Below are 23685 nucleotides of genomic sequence, written 5' to 3' on the forward strand. Positions count from 1 at the left end.
AGCGTCTCATGGTTCGATATGGTTCTATCCCCGAGGGGAGTTCTCCCTCCTCGGGGGGGCTCGCCATCTTCTTCAGAAGAATCAGAGTCCCCATAAATGGGGCTTCCAAGTGGCGGGTGGCCATGCGTAGGCCTCGAGGGTCCCGGGGCAGGGTCATCCGGTACGTATGGGTCCGGTCGGGAATCAGACTGCATCTTGACGAAGGCAGGAATCCCCTTGAATAATTCCACCAAGGAGAGGGAAGCAGGTTCTAGCCATAGGGGCACCAGGCCTGTGGGATTCCCTGGCTGCTCATTGCGGCCTGCTAGGTTCGGGGTGTTCCCTGAGGAACTGGCAGTCAAACTGGGCTGAGACCGGCCCTGGCCTGGAACTCCCAGAGCCTCCTCACATTGGGCACATAGGGAGTCTGCTTCCTCGCTCTGTGTGGCTCTGAGGTGGCATGCTGAGCAGAGGCCTAGAGCTCTTATGCCTGAGTCTGGAGATGCCGGCTCTGCGGCCGCATGGGCTCTCATACGCTCCATCGCGTCTGATCTCCTCTCAATGAGTGCTTTATGAATGTGCGCCTTTAAACGTGTGTGTATTAATGTGCGCATATCAACGTGCGCGTATCAACGTGCGCCTATGAACGTAAGCATGCGCGTATCTCAAGTAATGGGCACCCAAATCTCTTTCGGGTGCCTAACATACGCGCCCGTCGCCCTGCTTAGATCGAGGCGGCGAACCAGGGCTGGTGACGGCGAGCAGGCAAAATGGCGACCTCCTTGGCAGGCTGCCACGTAGGCAGACCCTGCTAATCCTTGCTCTTCGGAGACCAGTAAGATGTACACCTTACCTGATCTTCGGCGCTTCCCGGCTGCGACCCGGGCGGTCTCCGGCTGCGGGGGGAGAGGGTAATTACCGTCACCGCCGCACTCGAGGAAGTGCACCCGCTGCCTCTAAGCCGCGCCCGAACTCGTCTCGCTCGGGGGCCAAGTCCTCACCGGGACAGAGGCTGCCTCTATGCCGCGCCCGAGCCCTTCTCACTCGGGGGCTAGGTCCCTGCCGCGATCCGGCCACCGGACCGAGGCGCTTACCTCCGAGGGACCACGGAAATCACCTCGGGAAACACAACTGGGGGAGGGACCCGAGAGTATCACCGCAGGAGTGCGGGGCTCGTCTTCAGGTAGGATTTCTTCTACGAATTTAGTCGTTATAATTTAGAAAAACGCTCAGCGAGCGAAAGGGAGCTCCAAACTGCTTTGGAGACGGAAATTACTGAGTTGCTGCACTTCCTGTGGGGGTATATGTACCCCGTGCTGACGTCAGATCCGTCTCCAACTGCTAGCACAAGTACACAATACCCACTTTGTTTTGAGTCCATCTGCTACACGCTAGGAAATTAATCTTAGTATTTCTCTGCAGTTCAACACCCCGACACGGTCCACGTTTCAAAACTGAGTTTCTGTATCAGGGGGCCTTCAGTCTTCTCAGTAGTTTGTACTGATTAGATATGTAACATTTCTCACACTCAATTCAAACTACAGCGTCTAATGGCAATTTGGCTCAGACTCAATTGCCATTACCATTTTGGGGATTCATTATAAAATTATCCACCTGATAAACTTACACACATGTCCTGGAGTTTACCTAGTGTTAGACTTATGTGCATACTTTTGCATTTTCAAAAGTACGTACATAAAATTTTCATGAAAAATTTCGGCATACAAATTGGTTGTAATTGTGAGCAAATAGATTTAGTGCAATAATTTTAAAAGCAAACATATGCATGTAAATTTGCTTTGAAAATTGGTATTACTTATGCACATTTGTCCACTTTCTTATGCAGGCTGTTACAAAATTATGTACTTAACACTTCTGTTGAGTCTGCTCATGTCTGCTTCATAGCAATCTTGCTTCCGATAAATCTAAGAAAGCCAGGTGGCAGAGAGGATTCTTGCAGCTTACCCAATGCTGGTAGGAGCCGGAGAAGGGCATTCTTGTTCCTCTGTTTGGTGATGTGAAGCACATAGTATAGCCCAACTTCACAGGCTACCCGGTTCTCCTGCAAGAATCTATCATATTACAGGCAAGAGCTCAGTCATCATGCTTACACAGAAAACAGCATCTCTACAAAGAGAGAACATGGATTTTGGTGTTTAACAGATCCCAGACAAAGCAGAGTTGCTTACCTATTATAGGGGTTTTCCAAGGACAGCAGGATGTTAGTCCTCACACATGGGTGACATCAGATGAAGCCAGGCACAGAAAACTTTTGTCAAAGTTTCCAGAAACTTTGACAGACACACTGAGCATGCCCAGCATTTCACTAACCTCGTGGGGTCCCACTTCAGTCTTATAATATACAATTTGCGAAAAATAAAATAATAAACCAAAAGAAACCCAACTCCGCGGGGTGGCAGGTGGGTTTCATGAGGACTAACATTCTGCAGTCCTTGGAGAACTCCTGTTACAGGTAAGCAACTCTGCTTTCTCCAAGGACAAGCAGGATGGTAGTCCTCACACATGGGTGAATAAGTAGCTATAGGCTGCTCTTAAACATAAGACAGGCAGCACTTAATAGGTGCAAACGCGCACAACTAGTGCTGCTAGAATACTGGGAGAAAGCCTGCACCCAAATAGCGGGCCCATGTACTTGAGACATGCCACCCAAAAGGCCCAGGGTCTGCAGAGTCACCCGATCAACATCCATGCCATGAGAGACGAGGCTCGGAGATTAGGGTGGCGCAGCCTGCCCTAATCCTGCGTGATCAGGTCCAGGGCAGTCCCCAGCCATATTGGAAGCTGCTAGGATAGATCCTGCAGAAGCGGGAACAAGATCTGATGTGGCCAGTAAGGTGATATCAGGATCATGGTGCCTCGGTCCTGTTGAAGTTTCTGGAGAGTCTTCAAGACTAGTGGCAGAGAAGGATACACGTACCGGAGGCTGGGACCCCAGTGATGCGTGAAGGCATCCGAAACCAACCCCCTCGTCCGCCCTGATCAGGGAGCAGAATTGATCCATTTTCTTGTTGTTCAAGGAAGTGAACATGTCTGGGGTTCCCCACAGGTGGAATATGTGATTCGCCACCTCCTGTTTCAGGGACCATTTGTGGGGGAGAAAGGTCCAACTCAATTAATCCGCTAGGGCATTTTCTGCCCCTGGCAGGTACTGATTGGCAGAGAATGCCCTGCAAGAGAGCCCAGGACCAGATCTGTACCGCTTCTTAGCAGAGGAGGAACAAGCCTGTTCCTCCCTGCTTGTTCAGGTACCACATTGCCACTTGATTGTCTGTTTGGACAAGAACTACTTTGTTGGTCAAGTGATCCCAAAATGCCCCTAGGGCGTATCAGCTCGCCCGGAGCTCCAGAATCTGGAGACGCTGCTCCTGCAAGGACCATTGGCCCTGGGTCTGAGGTCCACAACATTGGCCCCCCCAACCCGTGCGAGATACATCTGTAGTGAGAACAATCTGAGGTTGAGATACCTGGAAAGGCATTCCCCTCTCTAGGTTGGACAAGGTCTCTCACCACACGAGGGATTGTTGAAGTGGTGTGGTAACTAAGATGCGAGTCTGAAGGTCCTGGGTGGCCTGGTACCACTGACAGTGCACTGTCCACTGAATTCTGCACATGTGCAGTAGCGCAAAAAGGCATGACATGCACCATTGCCACCATATGCCCCAAAAGACACAGGACCTGGTGCACCGAGACGTGATGGCAGCGAGAGATCACCCCTGCCAGGGAAACGAGGTTCAGTGCTTGGTCCCGGGGCAAAAAGGCCTTAATGAAGTCCAATTGTGGTTACAGAAGAAGCTGGGATTTCGTGTAGTTGATTAGAAATCCCAGGCTCTCCAGGGTCCGTATGGTGGTGTGCAGAAAATGCAAAAGCTCCATGCCTGGAGTTGCTCTTGATTAGCCACTTGTCGAGGTAGGGGGAAGACATGTACTCGCTGTCTCCTGAGATAAGCCCCCACTACCAACAGACATTTTGGGAAGATGCGGGATGCCGATGCGAGGCTGAAAGGTAGCACTCGATACTGATAGAACTCCTCCACTACCAGGAAGCAGAGGTATTTGCGATGGCAGGAATAAATGGCAATATGGATGTATGTGTCTTTGAGATCGAGGGAGCAAATCCAGTTCCCAGTCCTGAGGAGAGGGATTAGAATTCCCAACGAGACCATTTTGAAGTTTTCCCCGACAAGAAAACGGTTCAATGCCCTTAGATCTAGGATAGGGCGAAGGCCACCGGTTTTCTTGGGAATAAGAAAACACCTGGAGTAGAACCCATCATCCTACTGACTTGACCGCTTGAGCCATTAAGAGGGCAGAAAGCTCTAGCAGAAGTATTTGTTGGTTTGCTGTAAATCTCCACAGGGGACAAGGGGGAGATTATGGAGGACTCCGTTGGAAATTCAATCTGTACCCCTGAACAATGGATAGGACCCATTAGTCCGAGGTGACTGAAAGCCACCAGTCTGCAAAGAGTTGCAGGCGGCCCCCCCACTGGAGGGTTGTTCTTCGGGGGGGGAGGTACGGATTGCTGGTTTAAACTTCCTCACCACCAGTCAAAACCCTGTGGCGGGGGGGGCTTTGCTGTGAGGTCGGTTGCGGTCGAGGGGCGCATGGCTGCCTTGCTCTTGGACTAGCCAGTACTCGCTGTGTTCTTGCTCTAGGAGCCAACGGATAATACTTTCTCGGCCTATAAAAAGGGCATTTTGAAGATTGCCGGGATGGCTTTTTGCCAGAGGACTAATGGTCCGAGTTACTGGCAGACAGCTGCTGAAGGGTTTCATGGTAGTCCTTCAGCTGCGCTATCGCTTCTTTGATCTTATCTCTGAAGAGATTCTCTCCAGTATAGGGTAGGTCTACCAGATGGTCCTGTACTTCAGGTCGGAGGTCCGAGGCATGAAGCCAGGCCATGTGCCAAGCCACTCTCGCCGCTATCTCAAAACACATCATAAGCCATACAGACTTCATGTTTGTCACATTCCAGGCCTTGACAACTCACCTTCTGGAAATCCTCCTAAAGCTGTCATGGGAGGAGTTCCACCAGATCATGGACTTGTTTCCAGAGGTTTCTGGAGTATTGGCTCATATAGAGCTGATAGCAGGCGATTCTGGCTGCCAACATGGAACCCTGGAAGAACCTCTTTCCCAGAGTGTCCAGGGCCCTGTGCTCATGACCTGGAGGAGCCGAACCATGAGCGCACAACCTTTCTGCTTTTTTTTTTTTTTAAAAGGTGGATTCCACCACTACCAACTGCTGCAGAAGTTGGCAGCATTCAAATCCTGTGATGGGTTGAACCAGATAGACAGCATCAGTCTTCCGGTTCACTGGTAGGATGGAGATGGGGCACTCCCAAAGTTGGATAACCAACTCCTTAAAGATATCATGCACTGGCACAGCGACTACCTCCTTAGGAGTATCTACAAACTGTAGGACCTCCAGCATCCTGTGTCTGGAATCCTACTCTGTCAAAAATTGAAAAGACACGGATTCTGCCATACCTCTCACAAACCCAGCAAAGGTTAAATCCTCAGGTGGGGATTTATGCCTCTCCTCAGGGGGAGAGGGCTCAGAAGGCAAGTCCTCAGAGTCCTCCATCGAGGAGAGGGACACCTCTCCCTCACAAGGATCATAGGGGGCATCTTCCTCACTCTGCATGCCTGGAGACCACGAGGCACAGTGGGGTTTTGTACCAAAACCCAGATGGTCTCAGTGGTGCCAAGGGCACCAGTGCGGACCACAAAGGCACTGGTAGACCTGGAAGGTGCACTGGTACCGAAGGCTCTATAGGCACCGGGAGCACCAAGGTAATCGGTGGCTCCGATGGTATTGAACCTGAAGAACCCAGGAGGGCTAGCACTGGTTGGGGTGCCTTGCATGGAAATAGCACCATCGACCCCAAATGTCCAACCCCATCAGTGGAATCACTTACTTGGATAGCCACCAGTGGAGGCTGCATCGATGCTCCCTTCGTTAACGAGGGGACCTGGCCCATCAGGGCAGGCTGCGTCAGCAAGACACCGAGCAGCAGGTCCAGCCGCTCCAATAAAGGTGCAAGCACCGATGGAGTCGACTCTGGTCCCGGTGGAACCTGTGGCTCGATGCCCCACAGGGCCTGGCCAATTGCCAGCCGCACTCGTCTCTCTTAGCTCTTCCTCAAAGGTTGCCGAGATCAGGACAGCTTGAGGAGGCGGCAGCAGTGAAACTAGATCGACCCCGGAATCGTGGCAGGGATCTGTACCCTCCACCAGCATTAGTGGGGATTGCTGTGGACCTTCGGGCTGCACAGAAGTCTAGGCTTCCTGGGCCCTAGACTGCTTCGGAGGCAGCACGGACAGTGCCAGTGCCTTCCTGTGGTCCAATGCTTGCGACGACAAGGACCTGTGATGATGTTTCCTTGACTTTTCTTGATGCTCAGCCCAGTCTTTCCCCGGAGCCGAAGGAGATGAGGAGGGATCCAGACCTGGAACGAGAAGAAACCGATCTCGGATGGTTCCCCCGCTCTTATTTCCAAGCTGATCACTGGTAGCGGAAAAGACACTGAGGGGTTCGTGACCGTGATCTCTTTACCCCTTGGCGTCGAAGTCCCCAACGCTAATGTCGAGGGTTCCAACTTTTTGGTGTCAATTTTTCCATCTTATCAAGTTGCAAAGATCGTAGCCACAGACATCATGAGATGCCCCCAGGCACAAGACAGACCTATCATTAAAATCATCCATTGTACATGAAGTCTGAAGGATGGATAATGTAGCCCCAATATTTAAAAAGGGTTCTAGGGGTGTTCCGGGAAACTACAGACCAGTTAGCTTGACTTCAGTGCCAAGACAAAATAGTGGAAAGTGTTCTAAATATCAAAATCACAGAACATATAGAAAGACATGGTTTAATGGAACAAAGTCAGCATGGCTTTACCCAAGGCAGGTCGTGCCGCACAAATCTGCTTCACTTTTTTGAAGGGGTTAATAAACACGTAGATAAAGGTGAACCGATAGATGTAGTGTATTTGGATTTTCAGAAGGCGTTTGACAAAGTTCCTCATGAGAGGCTCCTAGGAAAAGTTAAAAGTCATGGGATAGGTGGCAATGTCCTTCGTACAAACTGACCGCAAGGCGATGTAGGTGAGTAGGTGATGTAGGTGAGTAGGATTAAATGGACAATTTTCTCACTGGAAGGGAGTGGGCAGTGGAGTGCCTCAGGGATCTGTATTGGGACCCGTACTTTTCAATATATTTATAAATGATCTGGAAAGAAATATGATGAGTGAGGTAATCAAATTTGCAGATGATACAAAATTGTTCAGAGTAGTTAAATCACAAACAGATTGTGATAAATTGCAGAAAGACCTTGTGAGACTGGAAAATTGGGCATCCAAATGGCAGATGAAATTTAATGTGGATAAGTGCAAGGTGATGCATATAGGGAAAAATAACCCTTGCTATAGTTAAACATATTAGGAGCTACCACCCAAGAAAGAGATCTAGGCGTCATAGTGGATAACACATTGAAATAATCTGTTCAGTGTGCTGCGGCGCTCAAAAAAGCAAATAGAATGTTGGACATTATTAGAAAGGGAATAGTGAATAAAATGGTAAATATCATAATGGCTCTGTATCGCTCCATGGTGAGACCACATCTTGAATACTGTGTACAATTCAGGTCGCCACATCTCAAAAAAAGATATAGTTTTGATGGAGAAGGTACAGAGAAGAGCGACCAAAATGATAAAGGGGATGGAACAGCTCCCCTATGAGGAAAGACGAAAGAGGTTAGGACTTTTCAGCTTGGAGAAGAGATGGCTGAGGGGGGTTATGACAGAGGTGTTTAAAATCATGAGAGGTCTAGAAGAGTAAATGTGAATCGGTTATTTACTCTTTTGGATAATAGAAGGACTATGGGGCACTCCATGAAGTTATCATGTGGCACATTTAAAACTAAATCGGAGAAAGTTCTTTTTCACTCAATGCACAATTAAACTCTGGAATTTGTTGACAGAGGATGTGATTAGTGCAGTTAGTGTAGCTGTGTTTAAAAAAGGATTGGATAAGTTCTTGGAGGAGAAATCCATTACCTGCTATTAAGTTGACTTAGAAAATAGCCACTGCTATTACTAGCAACAGTAACATGGAATAGACTTAGTTTTTGAGTACTTGCCAGGTTCTTATGGCCTCGATTGGCCACTGTTGGAAACAGGATGCTGGGCTTGATGGACCCTTGGTCTGACCCAGTATGGCATGTTCTTACGTTCTCATGAGGGTCCGTTATGGACATAGTCCGGGGGCAACGGTGGAAGCCGGATGACACCATGGGAAAAAGAACCCGGTGTGTGGTTAGTGTCCAGTGGCCACCGGGAGGCGGCACTGTCGGTAATCGACCGCAAACCATGAGGGGAAAAAAAATAATCTTACCACAGTGCCCGAAAATCCCAAAAAATGCAGAGGGACCCGACTAGACTCGGGAACAACTGGAAGATTAGTTTTCCATACAGAAAGAGTGCAAGCTCCACAGCCATTAGGCTTCAGCATCCTTTCTACACCCTATTCCTAGCACTACAACACTCGACCCCACCAGCATTCATCCAGCCTCTCAAGCACCCATCCAGCCTTCTCCAGCATTCAGCCACCCTCTTTCAAGCACCCATCCAGCCTCTTCTAACATTCATCCGGCCTCTTCTAACATCCATCCGGCCTCCTCCAACACACACCATCCTTCGTCTCTTCATGACAGAACATGAGTCCGGGATTCCCAATCCCGATCCTACATCACAGTCTCATCACCACCGGAAAAGCATCTACGCAACCACAACCTCGTTCCACCAGGACCCTCATTCCAATCATGATCTCACCTGTTACTCAACTCCTAGGCCTCGCATTATTCTCATTAACACTTTTCAATGCACAATCCCTTACAAAAAAATCACATCTCTTCAACCACTACCTCCTAGACTCACAGCCTGACATCTGCGCTGTAACGGAAACGTGGCTTAAACCAACAGAAATAGCCCTGATAAACCAGCTTCCCACACATCTTTACGACTTCTTTTCAATTCCCCGACAAAAGAAAAGAGGCAGTGGCCTCCTCTTAGCAGCCAAAAAAGAGCTAAGACTATCCCAACTACCAGCTAAATCTGCCTCTAAACTAGAATTAGGCCTTTTCAAAACAGACCAACTCCAAATCCTCCTCATATACGCTCTGCCAGGATTTCTTGACGCAGATGCCTCTCCCATGGTAGAATTCATAGCAAAACATATGAACCTTGACTCCCCAGCTATGATCTTAAGGGATTTCAACCTTCATGTTGATAACACCCCACTCACAACCAACTGTGAGGCTTTTCTCACCTCCCTAACGGCTATGGGCTTCAAGCAGATTGTCAACAAGCCCACCCACAAAGCTGGCCATACCCTGGACCTTATTTTCATAAACTCCAGCCTCACACATTCAGCCTCCCCCAACTGCACTCCAATCCCTTGGTCAGATCACTCCCTAATCTCTGCCACCTTCACATGGAAAGAAACCCCCAATACTCACCCCCTTCAATCATCCTTTCACTACAGGAGATCATGTTCTTCCGAAGTCCTCAGCAATCACCTGGCCAAAGAACTTCCTCACCTAGACCTTTCAGACCCCAACTCAGCTTTACTCTCCTGGAGCAACATCATAGAGACAGTAGCTGTCCAATTATGTCCAATGTCAACTAAAAAAATCAATCCCACCTTACACAGAAGACAACCATGGTTCTCCAACGAGCTCCAATTACTTAAAGTCTCAGACAGAAAGTAAATAAATGGCGCAAGGCCCCGTCCCCCAGCACGCTATCTGCTTACAAATCTGCCCTCCACCTCTACAGGAACACCACTCTACGGTCAAAAAGATTTCTATGCTCAAAGAATTCACAACCTTGTTTTTGACGCTAAAGCACTATTTTCCTACGTATCCGATCTCACACATACCAGCGCCCTGCCTATTCCTAATGACAAAGCACAATCCAAAACCAATGAACTGGCAATCTTCTTCCAAACCAAAATCTCCAACCTCTTAATTCTCCTGCCCCCTAGCCCTACCTCCTTTCCTAGCCCCTACCATCTCTCAAACAAAGGGATTTCACTCGAATCGTTTGAACCTACCACCGCACTGGAGATTGAAACCATATTAAAGAAAATGAAACCCTCTACCCATCCATACGACCAAATCCCAACAAAACTACTCCTACTGGTACCTGACATCATCTCCAAACATTTGGCTGATATCATAAACTGCTCTCTCTCACAAGGAATCTTCCCAGTCGACCTAAAATTCGCCTCTCTTAAACCTCTCCTCAAAAAAACCGAACTTTGATCCAAAGGAACCCAACAATTTCCGCCCCATTTCCAATCTACCTTTTGTAGCCAAGATCATGGAGAAACTAGTCAATTCTCAACTTTCAGATTATCTGGAAGACCAAATACTACACCCTACACAATACGGATTCCATAAGGCACTAAGCACTGAAACCCTACTCATCTCTCTAACAGACCACCTCATCATGGGATTGGACAAAGGACAATCCTTCCTACTAATCCTTCTCGACCTCTCGGCGGCTTTCGACACCGTAAACCATTCCATCCTCCTCCACTGACTATCTGACATCGGAATAACAGGAACCGCCTTCAAATGGTTCGAATCATTTCTCAGTAACGGAGGCTACAAAGTCAGAATCAACAATAAAGAGTCCTCTTGCATCAATCCTTCACTAGGAGTTCCACAGGGCTCCTCCTTGTCTCCCACTCTCTTCAATATATCTCTCCTTCCCCTATACCAGCTGCTAACAAATCTAAAACTAACACACTTCCTTTACGCAGATGACGTGCAAATCTTGATCCCCATAACAGAATCCATCACAAAAACACTCAAATACTGGGAAAATTGCCTCCAAGAGATCAACCTCCTCCTCACTAACCTAAACCTAAGAACATAAGAACCTAAGAACATAAGAAAATGCCATACTGGGTCAGACCAAGGGTCCATCAAGCCCAGCATCCTGTTTCCAACAGTGGCCAATCCAGGCCATAAGAACCTGGCAAGTACCCAAAAACTAAGTCTATTCCATGTTACCATTGCTAATGGCAGTGGCTATTCTCTAAGTGAACTTAATAGCAGGTAATGGACTTCTCCTCCAAGAACTTATCCAATCCTTTTTTAAACACAGCTATACTAACTGCACTAACCACATCCTCTGGCAACAAATTCCAGAGTTTAATTGTGCGTTGAGTAAAAAAGAACTTTCTCCGATTAGTTTTAAATGTGCCCCATGCTAACTTCATGGAGTGCCCCCTAGTCTTTCTACTATCCTGATCCTCAATTCAGCTAAGACCGAACTCCTCCTCATCTCCCCGGACAATAGTGTTCCCCCTCAAAAGACACTCACTACCACCTTCGTCACCCGAGCAAGAGACTTGGGAGTACTAATCGACAATCGCCTGAATTTAAAAACATTCATCAACCACACAACCAAGGACGGCTTCTACAAACTGCAGGTACTAAAAAGAATAAAACCACTTCTTCACTTTCAAGATTTCAGAACGGTCCTCCAAGCCGTTCTATTCTCTAAGATAGACTACTGCAATTCCATCTTGCTAGGTCTCCCCGCCGCCTCCATCAAACCCCTTCAGATGCTTCAAAACGCGGCAGCCAGAATCTTAACAAACACTTGCAGAAGAGACCACATCACACCCATCCTCAGAAATTTACACTGGCTACCAATCAGTTTCAGAATTCTATAAACGTCACTCACCATCATCCACAAAACCATCCATAACCGAATCCCTCTTGACCTTCAACTCCCGCTCATAAGAAATGCCATACTGGGTCAGACCAAGGGTCCATCAAGTCCAGCATCCTGTTTCCAACAGTGGCCAATCCAGGCCATAAGAACCTGGCAAGTACCCAAAAACTAAGTCTATTCCATGTTACCACTGTTTATGGCAGTGGCTATTCTCTAAGTGAACTTAGTAGCAGGTAATGCACTTCTCCTCCAAGAACTTATCCAATCCTTTTTTAAACACAGCTATACTAACTGCACTAACCACATCCTCTGGCAACAAATTCCAGAGTTTAATTGTGCGTTGAGTAAAAAAGAAATTTCTCAGATTAGTTTTAAATGTGCCCCATGCTAACTTCATGGAGTGCCCCCTAGTCTTTCTACTATCTGAAAGAGTAAATAACCGATTCACATCTACCCGTTCTAGACCTCTTATGATTTTAAACATCTCTATCATATCCCCCCCTCAGCCGTCTCTTCTCCAAGCTGAAAAGTCCTAACCTCTTTAGTCTTTCCTCATAGGGGAGCTGTTCCATTCCCCTTATTTTGGTAGCCCTTCTCTGTACCTTCTCCATTGCAATTATATCTTTTTTGAGATGCGGCGACCAGAATTCTACACAGTATTCAAGATGCGGTCTCACCATGGAGCGATACAGAGGCATTATGACATTTTTCGTTTTATTCACCATTCCCTTTCTAATAATTCCCAACATTTTGTTTGCTTTTTTGACTGCCGCAGCACACTGAACCGACAATTTCAATGTGTTATCCACTATGACGCCTAGATCTCTTTCTTGGGTTGTAGCACCTAATATGGAACCCAACATTGTGTAACTATAGCATGGGTTATTTTTCCCTATATGCATCACCTTGCACTTATCCACATTAAATTTCATCTGCCATTTGGATGCCCAATTTTCCAGTCTCACAAGGTCTTCCTGCAATTTATCACAATCTGCTTGTGATTTAACTACTCTGAACAATTTTGTGTCATCTGCAAATTTGATTATCTCACTGGTCGTATTTCTTTCCAGATCATTTATAAATATATTGAAAAGTAAGGGTCCCAATACAGATCCCTGAGGCACTCCACTGCCCACACCCTTCCACTGAGAAAATTGTCCATTTAATCCTACTCTGTTTCCTCTCTTTTAGCCAGTTTGCAATCCACGAAAGGACATCGCTACCTATCCCATGACCTTTTACTTTTCCTAGAAGCCTCTCATGAGGAACTTTGTCAAACGCCTTCTGAAAATCCAAGTATACTACATCTACCGGTTCACCTTTATCCACATGTTTATTAACTCCTTCAAAAAAAAAAAAAAATACACACCTCATCTATTTATTTATTTATTTATTTATTTAATTCTTTTATATACCGACCTTCATGACAGGTGCCATATCAAATCGGTTTACATGTAACAAGGGGGTAAACATTCTTATCAGCCATTTAACAGTAAAATAATCAGAGGAGGTAATAAAGTTACATATAACAAGGAGATCGAACTTGGGAAAAGAAGAAAGAGAAGAACCGAGGGATAACCATTGTGATAAAAGGGTATCGCTAAGTAAGTTGTCCAGAAGGCTTGAGATGTGGAGTTCTGAAATTGTAAATTCTGAAATCTAGACCTATCAGAGAAGCCTACAGAGGATCCTTGCACGCCCGCCCAACTAAGTCCACCCATCATCTAGCAAATAGAGAACAGGCCTTCTCCACAGCGGGACCAACCATATGGAATGCTATTCCTACTGAACTCAGACAAGAACCTTGCCTGTTGACATTTAGAAAAAGGCTTAAGGCTTGGTTATTTAAACACGCCTTTCCCTAAACCATCGATCTGCCATAGCTATCACTACCAATCATTCAGCACACTGTAAATATTTGTTCCTGTCTTTGAGTTACTTTCTGCTTTGTCTTCTTCTTCCCCCAGTTCCATTACCCTGTTTTATTGTAACTTTTGTCTCTCTTATCTGGTTTAATATTTAATATTCAATATTTAATGTTATGTTGTTTTTACCCCGGTTCCCTGTAAACAGACATGATATGATTGTATCATGAATGCCGGTATAAAAAAGCATTAAATAAATAAATAAAAATGAGAGACTGAAGAGGACCCCTCGTGGACGAACGTATAGTGACATGCTGGGCATGCTCAGTGCTGGGCTCCATCTGATGATGTTACCCATGTGTGAGGACTACCATCCTGCTTGTCCTTGGAGAATGCTATATCCCAATGTGATAGGAAAATTAGTTCTTACCTGTTAATTTTCGTTCCTGTAGTACCATGGATCAGTCCAGACCATGGGTTGAGCCTTCAGTCCAGCAGATGGAGACAGACCAAAACTGTAAGGGTATCCTATATCAGGACAGAGCCTACCCTGTAACCCTTCAGTATGACTATTGTCAAAGCAGAAAGAATAAAGAGAACCGGCAGGAATCAAGCAAGTAACAAGAGAACTCAAGTAATAACCAGAGAACTCAGCAAAAAACGTTAACAATTGTAAATATAGAAACTCTGTAGAGGAAAACGCTCTTGAATCATTGACACCACAGAGATGCTTCCGGTGCCTCAATTATAACCGTAGGGTATCGGAAAAACCGACCGTATCCTGCAAGGGAAGGAGAGAAAATTTTGAGCGGACGACAGAGTATAGGGAAGGGCGTCTGGACTGATCCATGGTCCTACAGGAACGAAAATTAACAGGTAAGAACTAATTTTCCTTTCCCTGTACGTACCCGATCAGTCCAGACCATGGGATGTACCAAAGCTTCCCTAGACAGGGTGGGACTGAACAAGTCCCGCTCGAAGCACCTGCCTTCCGAAGAACCAAAGACTGGCGCCTGTACATTAAGGCGGTAATGCCGAGCGAATGTATGCAGAGATTTCCATGTCACCGCCGTGCATATTTCCTGGGGAGAAACAGATTGACTCTCCACCCAGGAGGTGGCCTGAGACTGCAACGAATGAGCCTTCAGGCTCTCCGGAATCATTCGGCCGTGGCAGATATAGGCCGACGAAATTGCCTCCTTTAACTGAGCGATTGTGGTCTTCGAAGCCTGACTGCCCCTATTTGGGCACTCCAGAGGACAAAGAGGTGGTCGGAGACCCGAAATTCATTCGTGACCTGAAGGTAACGCAAAAGGACGCGTTTAACATCCAGACGGCGAAGGTCATGTCCGGCAGGATCCGCAGCAGAAAATGCAGGGAGTTCCACCGACTGGTTGTCATGGAAGGAGGAAACAACCTTTGGCAAGAAGGAAGGTACAGTCTTAAGGGAAACACCCGAATCAGAAAAACATAGAAAGGGCTCTCGGCAAGACAACGCCTGGATCTCAGACACTCGCCTGGGCAGAGCATATAGAGACCAAGAAAACAGTCTTGAGCGTCACGTCCTTAAGGGCAGCCCGACGGAGAGGTTCAAAGGGAGCCCCACAGAGAGCCCGAAGAACCAAGTTAAGACTCCACGAAGGACAAGTGGCTCAGACGGGCGGCTTCAAATGCTTGACACCTTTGAGAAAACGGACCACATCCAAGTGAGACGCTACCGGGTGACCTTCCACACTACCGAGGAGGGAGCCGAGGGTGGACACTTGGACGCGTAAGGAACTGAGAGACAGACCCTTGGAGAGGCCCTTCTGGAAGAAGGAAAGAACCAAGGAGATCGGGGCAGAGTGGACCGATACCCCCGATTCTGCGCAAACCTTTTTTTTTTTTTTCCCATTTGTAAATTTTTCTTTATTGGCAGCTGACAAACAGTACACACATCAAGGGCACCATATCCATTCAAAAATGCAATAGTCAATGAAGACATGTGCAAATTCCAAAGTCTATCAAAATAAAGCTATACCAATATTATAAGTAGAAATCATTTCCAAACCTTCTCCCCATCCCCCCCCCAGCAATATATATATAATAGTAAAATAGTAGGACATGGTGAATCGTTCCATTGTCTTAATGGGATTAGTTGCAGAATGATGAAAGAGAGATCCTTGTATAATATGATCAGTGGGTCTCAATATAAACCTATATTAGCGAGGGTATCCGGGTATACATTAGTCAAAGCTATCAACATCCATAAGGATTTTGAGATAGCCATTTTTCATAACCCTCCCATATTTTAGTAAATTTAGAAATGTTCTTGTGTTTATGAGCTGTAATTTTCCCTAATGTATGCATATGAAAAACATGTTTTTTTTAATCTCCTGGATGTCAGGAATCTGAGAATCCTTCCAGAATCGAGCTAAGACACATCTCGTGGCTGTCACTACATACTTAATAAAGGCATTATGAAATTTCGAATGGCCTGTGAGGTCATTATTCAGCAATGCTTGAGACGGTGAAAGTGATACCTCCCTACCAAGTATGGAAGTTAGCCAGTGTGATATAGCCAGTCACAATGGTTGTACTTTGGAACATTCCCACCACATGTGAATAAATGTAACTGGAAAATGACAATTTCCAACAGAGGCCAGATGTATTGGGTTGTATATGGCGGATACGGTCTGGAGTCAAATACCACCGATAAAGCATTTTATAACTGTTTTCTATATGTTGAGAAGAGATGAGGCCCTTTCCCAATTGATGAGTAATTCTCTTCCAATCCTCCACCGACCAAATCTCTTGGAGGTCCCTTTCCCAAGCAACAATATGGGAGGCCTGTAATGATAAAAGTACCTACTATCATCCCATAGATTTGTGAAATGTGCTTACCCACTTTGTCTGCTTGCAAGCACATTGATTCAAATGAAGTGAGTCCCAAGGTAAACTCCTTTGCGCAAACCATTTTGAAGACCTTCCAAACCCGGACATAGGCAAGCGAAGTAGAAGTCTTACGGGTTGCAGTAGAGTGGATATAACCTCCTCCTCTTATCCCTTCTTTCTCAATCTCCGCCGTTAAAAAGCCAAGCCACTAGACAGAAGTGATCCGCCTGATCGAAAAATACTGGACCTTGTCTGAGAAGATGAGGAAGATGACCGAGACGAAGAGAGCCGTCTGTTGCCAGATTCACTAGATCCGCAAACCACGGTCTGTGTGGCCATCCGGGAGCTACAAGAACGACCGGACCCCTGTGGAGTTCTATTCTTCTGAGGACCTTTCCCACCAAGGGCCAGGGGGGGGAACATGTAGAGGAGAATGTCACTGGGCCAAGGGAGGACTAGGGCATCCACCCCTTCTGCGCAGTGTTCCCTCCAGCGGCTGAAGAACTGGGGAGCTTGGGCATTGCCCAAGGTCGCCATCAAATCCATGCGAGGAGGTCCCCACCTGCAAACAATCAGTTTCATCACCTTGGCGGACAACTCCCACTTGCCGGGATCGAGATGCTGTCAACTTTAAAAAAAAAAAAAAAAAAAAAAAAAAAAAAAAAAAAAAATCGGCCTGCACATTGTCCTTGCCCGCTATGTGAGAAGCGGCCAGTCGCGCCAGGTGACGTTCCACCCAAGCAAAGAGCTTGCTGGCCTCCAGTGCCACCAGGCGACTCCTGGTGCCCCCTTGACAATTGATGTAAGCCACCGTGGTGGAATTGTCCGAGAGCACATGCACCGCCCTGTGGCGAATCAGCGGGAGAAAGGCCTTGAGAGCCAGATGGACCGCTCGGGCCTCCAGACAACTGATGTGCCAGTGGGATAGTACCGGGCACCACCGGCCCTGAAAAGATTGCGACTGGCAAACCGCTCCCCAGCCAGAGAGGCTGGCATCCGTTGTTACTACTATCCATTGCAGCATCTGTAAAGATATGCCCTTCAGGAGGTGCCGGAGCGAGAGCCACCACTGCATGGTAGATGGTAGAGTCGGAGAGCAGAAGGGACATCTGAAACTGTTCCGAGACCAGCTTCCAACGGGATAGCAAAGCTTTCTGTAATGGACGCATATGCGCAAAAGCCCAGGGGACCAGGTCGATAGTGGAGGCCATGTTCCCCAGCACCTGGAGATAATCCCAGGCCGTAGGGAGAGGCATGAGGAGGAAATATCGGACCTGGTCCATCAGCTTGAACGCCCGAACGTCCGGAAGGAATACTTTGCCTACTCAGGTATCGAAGCGAGCCCCCAGGAATTCCAACACTTGGGAAGGCTGCAGATGGCTCTTGGGAAGGTTGATTATCCATCCCAGCAAAGTAAGCAGAGCTAGAACTCTGTCGACTGCTAGCTTGCAAAGAGATTCTGACTTGGCTCGCACTAGCCAATCGTCCAGATAAGGATGCACCAGAACTCCTTCCTGTCGAAGCGCGGCCGCCACCACCACGACTTTGGAAAACGTGTGCGGTACTGTGGCGAGACCGAAGGGCAGGGCTCGAAACAAACTGTTGGCCCAAGATGTCGAAGCAGAGATACCTCTGATGCTCGGCCCGGATCGGAATGTGTAGGTAGGCCTCCGTCAAGTCTAGGGAGGCCAGATATTCGCCGGGGTGAACAGCCACTATTACCGACCTCAGGGTCTCCATCCGAAAATGAGGCACCTTGAGAGCTCGCTTGACTCGCTTGAGGTCCAAAATGGGGCGGAAGGAACCGTCCTTTTTCGGTACCACGAAGTAGATGGAAAATTGGCCAGCGCCTTGTTCCTCTGTGGGGACTGGGACTATGGCCCCCAGTCCGAGCAGTCTGGAGAGAGTCTGAGATACGGCAGCTCGCTTCTGAAGTCCGCAAGGAAAGACTATGTGTAGATCCGGTAGGTCTCGAGCAAGTCTAAAGCGTAGCCGTTCTCGATTATTTCGAGGACCCACTGATCCGACATGACTTTGGCCCATTCCTCGAGGAAGAGAGATAAACGACCACCTAAGTTTGGAACGGAGGAATGGGCCTGCCGAATCTCATTAGGAGGCGGGCTTGGTAGTGGCGCGCTGCGGGAGGCCATCTCGGAAGGCGCAATGGCCTCAAAAGGACTGAGACCTGGAGGAGTTTCCCCTAGAGAAAGACCCTCTTGCCCGAGCATTATAACTCTGTTGATTCCAGAAACGGGTACGAGCCGGGAAGAAGGCTCTAGGCTGTTTTGGACAGTCCTCAGGCAGCTTGTGTACCTTGTTTTCACCCAAGGATTTAATAAGCTTCTCCAGGTCCTCGCCAAAAAGCAACTTGCCCTTAAAAGGAAGCATGCCCAACTGTGCCTTGGAAGAGGAGTTGGCCAACGAATTCCGGAGCCAGAGTAGCCGTCTGGCCGAGACCGCGGAAGCCATCACCTTCGCCTACACGCGGAACAAGTTGTAAAGGGCATCCGCCCCATACGCTATAGCACCTTCCAATCTTTTAGCCTGCTCTGCCTCTGCAGACGGGAGGTCCTGGGTGCTGAGCAATTGTTGGACCCACCTAAGACTTGCCCGCTGCATGAGACTGCTGCAGATCGACGCCCGAACTCCCAAGGCCAAGGATTCGAAGATACACTTTAGACAGAATTCCAGCTTTTGGTGTTGAACGTCGTTCAGGGCCGTAGCACCCACCACAGGGATGGTGGTGTGCTTAGTGACAGCCATCACTGAAGAATCCACCTCAGGAATTTTCAGCATGTCCAGACACTCCTCTGGTAAGCGGTAAAGCTTATCCATAGCCCATCCCACTCGCAGCCCCGTGTCGGGAGCTTCCCATTCCCTTAGGAGCATCAGCTTGTGCTTGGGATGAAATGGGAAGGTGCGCGGAAGAGCCCTAAGTCCCACCAGGACTCGGTCCATGCAGGCCGGCATCGCGGCCGTGAGCGCATCCACTGTCTGAGTGTCAATACCCAGCTCCTGAATAACAAAAGGAATAAGAGGATAGAGCTCCTCCCTCTGAAATAAGCGTAGGACTCGGGGGTCATCCCCCTCTAGAGGGGGGAGCATCTCTGATAACTGCTCGTCAGGTTATGGATCCGGTATCGCCAGAGGAGCAGGAGGATCCGGGGGGGGGGGGGGGGGGGGGGGGGGGCCCCGGGACCACCCACACCCGGATAGGCTCCTGTATATCCGGAGCCGCGGGGGTGGGATGGGGGACCTGGAGGAGGGTCTGCCTCCTCAACCAAGCTAGCAAGGTAAGATTTGTGCATAAGCAATACAAATTTGGATGAAAAACGAGGTCGGGAAGCCACGGCGTGGGGAGGGGGAGGGAATGGGGGGGGGGGGGGGGGGTCATTACCTTCTTCAGGACAGGGCTCGGGGCTCAGATCGGGGGGTGAAAGAATTAAATCCTGCTCCTCTGCGTCCTGCAGCCCGGTATCATCAGCTGCAGGGATCCCCAAAACGTCCGCCGTTCCCACGGTTTGCCAACCCGGGAATGGCCTATCTGGCCATGCGCTTCAGCCACCTACCCCGGGGAGTAGATATGAGCGCTGCCGAGAAGGGGCCCTCCCCTCCCGGCAGACAACCAGAGCATAGATTTTCGCGAGAGAGCCTGATCAAGGGCTCTCCGTAGGCCAAACAAATATTAGACCACGGCATTAGGCAGGACACCCTGACAGAAGCAGCAGAGCTGCAGCGTATGAGGGAACGGGAGCAGGAGAACGAACCCTGCACCCTCCTGTGTCTCAATCTCAGCTGCCGGATCGTGACCCTGACTAATCTCTTTAAAAATTTTTTTTTTTTTTATATATATAGAGCAGTGCAGGGGAAATTCCTCCCTGCTGGCAGCACTGGGGAAAAACATCCCAGGACAGAGAGAGAGAGGCTATTTAGGGGGCGTGACTGACCACCAGTATCGCCCTACAGCCGAAGAACACCGGGAATAGGAGCCTAGGCTATTTCCCAACAAGGGGCCAAGCCCCCCTAGGCCCCCCAAGAGCAAGGAGACAGAGCTGTCTCCTAGAAAACAGAAAGACAGAGTCCAAGGTTACCAACAAACTTTTCTTTTTTTTAAATGGAATTGGCAATATAAAACAATACTTGCTTGATCCTGAGCTAATGACAACAGAAAAAAACCCCACAGAAGAGGCTAAGAAATAATAAACAGAGAACTGAAGGGTGAGCTGTCGCATCTGCTGGAGACAGACGAATACTGAAGGGTTACAGGGTAGGCTCTGTCCTGATATAGGATACCCTTACAGTTTTGGTCTGTCTCCATCTGCTGGACAGGAGGCTCAACCCATGGTCTGGACTGATCCGGGTATGTACAGGGAATAGGACAGATTTTTTTTTTTTTAGCAATATAATCACTGATCAATTTCTGAAATTAATACAGCTAGACATAGTGATCCAGTATTAGAGCAATAATTAATCCAAGTGCCTTCTATAGACATATCCTTTTGCAGTTCCTTATAACCCACAAGATTGTCACTTTACTGAGGTATTACTGATAACACATCTTGCATGTATTTTTTAAATTAAAATAATGCTTTAAATAACATCATTCTAGTTTACGACTGACTGTACAATGACAATTAGACTTATCAGTGTAACTGTATTTCATCAAGACTGCTCAATTACTTGATCATTTTAAGTTGTAACCCATACCAAATATGTTCCTTGTATCGCTTCCACATGACAGTTCGGGTGTACTGTAAACCGGTATGATCTGTATACTTTACAGGAATGTCGGTATATAAGAATTTAAAATAAATAAATAAATATGTTCTGACATACTTGGTAAAGACCTCCGGTAGGATGTTGGGGTACGAGACTACTGCCTTTTCTTCTGATGGCAACTTCTGGTCCACAGTGAATGTGTAATCGTCTACCACAAAGGACAACAGCAGCGGCAGGAATCTGGTAATCAACTCTGGTTCCTTTATGCAGGCACAGAAAAAGGGAATGAAATCCATCAGTGAATTTTCAATGCCATCCTAGGAACAACAGTGTACACCAGCTTGTGTTACTATTACAACTTTTAAAATAATCCTCTGTGCAATCAGGATTCTCTCCATTCCAAGGTATTCTGCTTTCAGATTTAGACTATATTCTTTTTGTGCAAAACTATGAGAGGGTCAGAAAGAGCAACATATATATCACAGCTTCACCAAAACAAGTTGAAGAAAATCTACTATAGGCCATGAAGTTACTGGCAAATGATGGCGAAGAGAAAGGATGTTACATTCAGAACACCAACACATCAAATACCTCATTTATACCCTAATCATGCAATTTGTATAAACTTGCCTATCAGAAAATAGATTTTGATAGGGCTGGTGCAAAGGTGTTAGGCTCCCTGGGTAAACCTTCAGTCTTGCACCCCTCCTCACCCCATTAACTTTCAGACTCAAAGACCAACCCCTCCCTTTTTTCTCCCCCTAAGATTTTGATAATTAAATGCAACAATCATGACTTCATCACCTCTCCCAGAACAATCCTGTAAAACAAATGGGAAAACAATTTTTAAAAGCCATTTGTATGTGTAAATACCAATTTAGTAAAAAAAAAAAAAAAAAAAAAGAGCGTACGTTCCCAAAGCTCGTATAGTAATCTAAGAAAAAAGGGGAACACTAACCACAATAGAAAGAGTATTACCGCAATATTGCATCAATTTAGAACTGTTGAAGTCATGATTGATATCTCTCTCACTCTCTCTCTCTCTCTATATATATCTAGATAAAAAACTAAAAAATACACATATTGTTTCCAGTTCTAAACTGATGCAATATTGCGGTAATACTCTTTCTATTGTGGTTAGTGTTCTCATTTTTTCTTAAATACCAATTTAGCCAGGTAAAAGGGATTTTTGAAAATTGTCTACCCTATATGCACATAAAAGAATGCTGGGTTCAAAGGGAAAGTATGCTTGTACTTTTTCTTTGAGAACCACTGTAATGCTGATAAAAATACCCACATCGACACTTTGCACCAAAACAGTTTTGAAAATTGCCCCATACTTTTAAATATTAATATTTAATGTATATGTATACACACACAATAAAAATATTCAGACACTGACATTTTTGAAACATATGCTATTGGTAAGAAATTCATAAAATTTCTGAAAAATATGCCATCTGTCATGAAATTCATAATTTATAAAATAAAAGAAATCCATACCAAATATGCAGACAAAAAATTTAACTCTTATCTATTCCATCCTCACCCTCTCGCCTCCTGTTCTTTGCAAGACAAGAGAGGAGAGCTGGTATAGAGAGTGGCTCTTCTTTGCTGTGCTCTGTCCACTCGAGTCTTACCCCATCCCTTCCTGTTCCCTGCACGACAGGAAGGGAAGGGGGCGAGAAGAGGGGAGGAAAGGGGCTGGATTAAGAGCAGAGTAATTCTTCTTTTCTGTAGTCTGTGCTTTGTCTACTCCAGGCTTGCCCCTTCCCCTTCTGTTCCCTACATACCATCTGAAAAGGGAGGGCTACTGCCCTAGATTTGGGGTACTGACCAATAGAGGCACTGGGGTAGAGCCCTGTGCGCTCATGCATAGGGAAGCCCCTGGTACCACACACAAAACTGCTGTGCTCTAGACGATTACCTAGTTTGCTTAATGGAAGAGCCGGCTCCAAGTTTTGAACTACAGTTTGTGACACAGTTTTCCGGTGTATTATTTGAAGACACCTACTCCCTAACAGAATGACTTCTACCCAATTTTACGCACCATTTTAGGCTCCCTGAAGACCTGGCTGTCAATCATGTCCCAAGCTCCCTGACCCAGGGACAGCATTCGCAGCAAAAGCAGCAGGTCGGTGCTATCCTACATATTCAGAGAAGGAAGAAAACATTCACTGGCAGAGTTGTATTAAAACCATGTCGTCTGAAATTCATTTTTTTCCTGATAAATGTTTGTCATTTAGAAAGGAACAGATTTCTCCACTGCTATTCAAGATACCTCTGCCTCTCACACTGCTATTCCAGTTCTATGTGCCAATGTAGCTCTGCCAGTCCATCTCATTCCTGATTCACAGTACAGGTTTTACCGTCTTTCTTTATATTTCTCTCACACACACACACACACACACACGGGTGCGCATGCAGCTGTTTGAAATTTCTTTTAATGTCAATTAGCAAATATTAAGAAAGTGAGA

General features: G+C 47.0%; 1 protein-coding gene across 1 annotated transcript in view; it reads right to left on the reverse strand.

The window, feature by feature from the left end:
* Positions 1 to 23685, reverse strand: part of NELFB (negative elongation factor complex member B) — a 109104-nt gene that overhangs the window by 25487 nt on the left and 59932 nt on the right. Inside the window, exons 8-10 of the mRNA XM_029612657.1 lie at positions 23259 to 23354; positions 21326 to 21468; positions 1945 to 2051 (exon numbers count right to left, since the gene is read on the reverse strand). Of these exons, the coding sequence (XP_029468517.1) occupies positions 1945 to 2051; positions 21326 to 21468; positions 23259 to 23354 (346 nt within the window). The remainder of the gene's footprint in view (positions 1 to 1944; positions 2052 to 21325; positions 21469 to 23258; positions 23355 to 23685) is intronic.

Source organism: Rhinatrema bivittatum, chromosome 8 (assembly GCF_901001135.1).
Source record: "Rhinatrema bivittatum chromosome 8, aRhiBiv1.1, whole genome shotgun sequence".
Classification (NCBI taxonomy): Eukaryota; Metazoa; Chordata; class Amphibia; order Gymnophiona; family Rhinatrematidae; genus Rhinatrema; species Rhinatrema bivittatum.